At 44.1% G+C, this 6,906-nt stretch overlaps 1 protein-coding gene across 1 annotated transcript; it reads right to left on the reverse strand.

The window, feature by feature from the left end:
* Positions 1–5,273: 5,273 nt before the first annotated feature.
* LOC133907221 (GDSL esterase/lipase EXL3-like) lies at positions 5,274–6,906 on the reverse strand. The gene is made up of 4 exons (XM_062349230.1): positions 6,447–6,906; positions 6,246–6,376; positions 5,906–6,100; positions 5,274–5,786 (listed from the first exon to the last, which is right to left on the reverse strand). The coding sequence occupies exons 1-4, from the start codon at positions 6,904–6,906 to the stop codon at positions 5,340–5,342; spliced, it is 1,233 nt and encodes a 410-aa protein (XP_062205214.1). The 3' UTR covers positions 5,274–5,339.

Here is a 6,906-nt window from a genome sequence, read left to right on the forward strand (position 1 = left end):
TAATGGCGCCCGAGGGCATCCACAGTGGCGGGTGGTCGGATGCGCGCCGCATTTTTCCACCGCCCCTATCACTTCGCCAAGACGGAATGATGACGCCTTTCTCCGTGGCACCTTGGCACTGGCACCCCCTCTTTCCCATTCAGGATATGTCGAGGTCGGCGCGCCTATAAAAGGAAAGGATGGAGAACACGTAAAAGAGGAGACCGGAAGAAGAAAAAGAAAGAGGACACAGACGCTCGAACCAGCTCAAGCCAAGCTAGAACACGAGAGCCTCAAGCTCTCAGTAAGTGGCTCTCTCTTGTAACCAGATACATCCTTGAAGAATTCTCTTCAAGGACAGATATAACACTCACACAGGAGTAGGGTGTTACGCCCCCGTGCGGCCCGAACCTGTCTAAACCCCGGTGCACCCATCTTTCTCGCACTAGAACGATCATCTCCCACCAGCCACTGCATTTATTTCCGTTTCCCGCTTATTTCCCAAAACAAGCTCGTTCAGGATCATCCCCTCGGCCGAATCTCTAAAAGGGGGTCTCTCGGGATCCCTGCGATAGGAGTTCACCCTCCGACAGTGTGGATCACAAAATTCATCATCATGGAATAAGCACCAACCATCAACCCTATAACAATCTACCCAGTAAATATATCTAAAAATGAAATATAGATCATCTTGCTAACCTTAGAGCACCTTGACTCCTCCAAATTTTGAACGCTCCAACTGCAAGGACGACAAAATGGCGGCCGACTATGTTCTGCTCGGGCTGGGGTTGGCTCTATTCTGGTTGGACTGGGGAAGAAGGTGGGCTTTTATATTGTAGCAAATATCAGTGCCGGTTGGTATGTGAAACCGGCACTGATAGTGACTATTAGTGCCAGTTCTTAGCATCTCAATCATTGTTCACGTATGGAAGATTAAGAATCAACACTGATACATCTTTAGCTACGATTACTGTTCAACCGGCACTGATGGGTACTAGTTTTGACCTGTTCTATAGTAGTGGATGGAAGATGGCTGCACCGGCACTGTCCTAGGAGTCAGGCATGGCATGTTCTTAGCCATGCAACACAGGTTTGCAAGAGAAAACACATCACTTCAAGGCCTAGACCTCACAGCACATTCTCTTTGGTGTTGTATTTACTCCCATAGTAGAAATTTCTCATATGGTTGTTGGTTTGTGGTGTGACCATGCTATCTTCGGACACAACCACTCATGAGGAATGACGAGTGAATTTGTTTATGAAGCTTTTATTTACGTTAGGTGAGAATATGCTACTACCTAATTATATTGGAGAGTTATATGTTGTCAGATTATTATCGTCGATGTGCTCTTGTGGGCTGGAGCCCTCTCGTCAAACTTGATTCCAAGACAAGAAAGCTTCTCCAACCTTTTACAAGGCATCATATTACCTCTAAGCTAAGCCAATTTGGATTGCAATTCATGTCCCACTCAGAATCAGAATACGAATCAAATTCGAAGTCTGCTGACAGGCCTGAATAAGAGTATTAATAATTCTTTCATCCAAAATCCATAGGAGATGTGTAAGCACAATCTCGAAAGGGGACTTCATCTATGTTCCAATAGATTTTCTCCCACCTGCAAAGTTGATCGGGAAGTAAAAATAAAGATTGAAAGAAGTTAACTCAGCCTAGAATTCGATTCGGATTCAAACATATAACCTTGTGGCAACCAGATCATATCTCTTTCATATGAAGTCCTATGGAGATGTTTAAATACAGTCCAAAAAGGTTACGAAATGATCTTTCCAACGGATCTGGACCCATTAAAAAATTCATTTTGTGCACACCATCATCTAAGAGAGGCGCGGTTTTATCTTCTATATAGAGTTAGCCATAGATACTTGAACAATTCAGGCTTTTCTTAGATTAATCTACCACATTGCAGTTTCTCTACTTGTTCGATTTGAGTATCCCCACTTTGTAAACTTTGTCTATATTCGCAATAGTAATTTAGATCACATCTTCTATTCTCTTGTTTGTGTTCTCGATTCGCATGCAAGAAAAGTCTTCTCGATGAGGCCAACCACATTCGGCACGGTTAATAATAACAGAGTAGTGGTTTAGTGGTTGCGAGAGTTTTTTATCTGTTTTGATTAGAAACATTGGATCATCAAGTCGAAGCTCCACGAATCTGACATATCATATTATCTTTCGAAAAATCGGATCATACTCCCATCAATTTGTACCAGAGCATGTCATTGCATACCGTGGATGGATCCCACAGAACATTCTCATTTGTAGACGTCGTCTCATCGTTTATGGGTATACAAAATTGGTGTCATAGTTTTTATAGTATTTGTGATCTTATTGAGACAGGGGAGGGGATATGAGCTATGGAGGAGTCATAAGGTTTTCTTACTATCTTTAAGGACGCACCAGATAAAGGATTGAGTAAATCTACAAAAACTTTTTTTCTAGTTTTCACTCAAAAAGAAAAACTAGAGGAAAAAGCTTATTGAATTGCTTATTTCTAGCCCAACATCAGTCTAATCAACCCGCAACAAGCCAGTAAAACACTTTCAGTCGAACTTTTTAAATAATATTATTTTATTGAAAAATTACAAAAATAATATCCAAAATCTGATATTTGCATAAATAGGTACATGTCGGTACGTGGAATACCGACTAGGGACCTGTCAGCACTCCACGTACCGACATGCCACATGGCAGTGGGTCCTAGGGCCTGTCGACATTCCACGCATCGATGTCATCAGGTCTGGTGTCTCGTAGACAATATTCAAAGAAAAATTCATCACATTTTCATATGATCTCAGATGAAGATGATCTCTATATAAAAAATGTACCTATCAACGATATATACAACTTTGTAATTGAACATTTTTTCCAATTGAATATGTTTAGATACCAAAAAAGTGGCTACAAATTCCAAATCTGGTTTTTTCGATCTAAAATTTATAATCATTTTTTGGACATCTAAACGATTCAAATGGAAAAGTTCAATTAAAAAGTTGTAGATATCGTCGATAAGTCAATCCTAATATAAAGATCATCTCTATCCGAGATTTTATGAAAAGTTATGAATTTTTCTTTGAATATCGTCTGCGAGACACGGGACCTGTCTGAATACGGAGTGTCTACCGGCCTTGGGCCAACTTCCACGTAGTATGTCGGCACACGGAGTGCCGATAGGTCTCTAATCGGCACTCCATATGCTGACATATACCTATTTCTATAAATATCGGATTTTAGGTATTAATTTTACAATTTTCCAAAAAAATAATATATTTAAAAATCCCTCTCAATCTGCCACATGCCTTTTTAAGCCGCAAAGCCCGTGCAAGATTATCGGCCTGCATCAATGTCATCTCTAGATCCTTGCAAAACAGTACTATTTACACCAATATTGGATTCCCAATCTTCAACAAACAAATGTTTTGTTGCTGATTAAATGATTCATCAAACAAGTCCATTTCTTGTCCAAGATCCCTTCCTTGTGTATCATCAACTCTTAAGAACCAATGAATTGGGTTGCCTTTATTCACTAGATGAGATTGGAAATTCAGAAACTCACTAGACTAATGATGTAAAGCATTACGGGTGATTTGACATTGGAGGGAAGTTGAGGCCTAACATCTCTATGGTATATTTGCATAAGTTGATTCAAATGAATATAAGGCTCCATCCGGACTAATCAAGTTATGTGTTAGAACCAAACTATATTGTTTTCGAATCAGTCTTGCAATTCACAAAAATATCTCCATTGTGACGAACACGAATAGAGATATTTTCATTAGGAATAAAAGACAATAGAATGCGATTCACCGCATAAACTGGGTTCATGGTGGTGCCCTTCATAGTAGCAGAGAACACATATTCTACAGGACTGAAATACATACCAAGCATCTAGACCGTGGAAGCAGCCCTAAGAATAACCCCATCCTCACAGCTCATAATAGCAGTAAACAAAGCCATTCTATTGCATATCTGGGACACATAACCACAATATTACACTCAGTACACAGATCGAATCAAATCGTAACAATATCGCGGTGTATACCCTACTCACCTCTGTACAGGGAAGGGGGTTCAGAGCCCAGATTTTGAACCTCCCTCGTGAAAACAAACCCTAAAAAATCATTGTGTAAGGGGATCGAATGGCAACGATGAGAGCAACGAAAATGAACTTCTTATCGCTTTAGTGATGGAGACAAGCGGTTTATGTCTATAAAGGGTAGTGGGAAGCGGAGACTGAGGGGTCAAATTTAAACAGTACCTGAGTTTTTAACTACAAACGGTTTTTCATAAAATTCATCTGTGTCTATCATACAGACATAGATAAATTTTATAAGAAACCGTCAGTTACAATATCATAGACAGGTTTTCTAAATTTCATCTATATTTGTATGATATAAGCAAACGAATTTATAAAAATTGTCTGTGAGTTCAGACACACTTAGACGGTCGATCATGTTACAGATACGTCTACTTAGCAGCTGTCTCTAGCTATTTTATCAGTGATAGGTCTTAAAAAAATTATTTATGTCATTCTATTTGTTTTCACTATTCTATGATAATATTGGTATAAGGCTATCCTTAATGGACTAAGAGGAGTTCCTCCCCCTATTTTATATGTCTCCAAGTTAGGTAGGACTCCTCTGAAAGTCCAGCCCCTTGAGATGAATACCACGGTATGGCTATGCCTCATAAAAACTCCATCCGAAAATTCAGTAAGAAAAAATATAATAATTCTCTGGAAGATCCTATCTACCTGTGCTCATGGCACTTGCCGGCCTGTGTGTGGCGCATGTTGGTTGGAACGCGTGCGTCGTAAGGTGTAGCAGCCACAGTAAATATCGTCAGTAACTGTTCGTTTATTGTGGTTACCGAACGATTTGGTTCACACCGTTTTTATAAATTGAACGGTTATTGATCAAACTTAAATTTGAAATTAAAAAAAAATTCAAAGATTTGACAAAATCCGACCGGTTTCTATCGAATTCCACCGAATTACTATGTGATTACTGTGGTAACCGCAGTTACCGCTGGAGACCGGTAACCGTATACAAAACGGTAATTAAAACCCTGTAGCAGTGCGCGTTCACCCATTAGATGCGTATAAAGTTGTTCACAGCAGTGAAAAGGGCTCAACAAAATCGTAACTCTATTAGAACTCGGAATGAACTCTCAATCTGAATAAATAAAAATATAATGAAATTGACTGCCGATCTTGATCGACCTTTGAGCAAAGAAGAAAAAATGAGTCTTACGAAGGAACTTTCTACGACGACACTGCATGACGATCATATCATACTTATGTGCTAAATAATAAACCTGCTGCTAAAAAAGAGTCATCCAGCAACTAGTGGATGTATCTACTGTATCTTGCCATGAAGTCGTCGATCATCATCTTGTATGCCCTCTCAGTGGGGTGGTAGCTGTCCCAGAACACGTACTGCCCCGGGTCCTCGCACAGCCGGCTCGCCATGTTGCACAGCGGACCAGCCGCGAGCCCGACGAAACCGCAGCACGCGTCCTTGCCGTTCCTGAACCCGAGCGCCTGGTACCGCGTGATCATGTCGGCGAGGATGGAGTAGAGGTCGACGTAGAAGATGTTCACGCCGCGGAACCGGCCGGCCATGCGCCCCACCTCCACGGCCAGCTTCCTGTTGAACAGCAGCGCCAGCTGGTTGCGGTCCGTCGCGCACTGCTTCCGCACCCCGCCGGCGATGCGGCGCTGCGACGGAATGCAGCCCACCGGCGGCGCACCGGCCACCGCGATCTGACGCGCCCCCTGCCCGATCAGCGTCTGCATGCATACGGCCATTGATGTATATAAGTTACTACGTACGTACGTCTTCATAATCTATCACACGCACGATACATGTATACATGCATGTACAAGTATATATGTAGGCATGCATGCACCTCGACGAAGGTGGACGCCCTCTGGGTCATGAAGTCGGCATATTCGGGCTCGGTCAGGGCGTCGGCCCAGGTGAAGTGCTGCACGATGTCGTTGCTGCCGGAGACGACGATGTACAGGGCCCTGTCGGGGATGCTCCCCACCTTCGCCTTGTACTCCGCGAACAGCTGCAGCTGCCGCTCGAACGTCATGGTCCCCTGCATGGCATATCCATGATTGGATTAGAATGAAGCGGGAATAAACTCGCTCGATATGTAATGATCCTCGATCTGCTCTTCACAACACCCCCTAATCTTATCTAGGCCGCGAAATGAATGCGGATAGACCGGTAGATCTGCTCACCGACGTCCGGCATGTGGCGTTGTCGTAGCCGCTCGCCGCGGACGCGAAGCTGACACCGGTCTTGAGGTCCTGCAGGGTGAGGTCCTTGCTCAGGTACGCCGGGAGCGTCTCCTTCAACCCAAGCGCAGACGCTGCAGAAATATAACTCATAAATTAATCACAGTTTACATTCATGGGCGTGCAATTCATCAATGAGAATACCTAGGAAGTCCACGCTGATCCTGCCGTCGCAGAACCTGCCGGTGGCCTTGTGGCCGGGGAAGTCCTTGCCGTAAGGCGGGAAGTTGGCCCTGATGACGGTGAGGAGGTGGTTGTTGTTGCCCGTGTCCACAATAGAGTCCCCAAACGCGATCAGCGCCGGCACCTTGGGCCCACCCGGGGCGACCACCGGCAGAGGAGGAGAAGGTTTAGGAATAGGAGGCGGAGCTCCGGACAGAGGGGGAGGAAGAAGAGGAGAAGGAATGGGAATAGGAGGCGGAGTCCCCAACCGAGGGAGAGGAAGAGGAGTAGGGGGAGCCCCCAACCTAGGTGGAGGGAGAGGAGGAATAGGAGGGGCAGCTCCAACAACATCAGCACCCGTCGCTCCTGCGACGACGGCTCCGGCAAGAACAAGCAATAATGTTCCGGCGATCATCAGGTCCGGCAGGGCGGTGCACGCCAT

This window comes from Phragmites australis, chromosome 24, assembly GCF_958298935.1.
Source record: "Phragmites australis chromosome 24, lpPhrAust1.1, whole genome shotgun sequence".
In the NCBI taxonomy this organism is placed as follows: Eukaryota; Viridiplantae; Streptophyta; class Magnoliopsida; order Poales; family Poaceae; genus Phragmites; species Phragmites australis.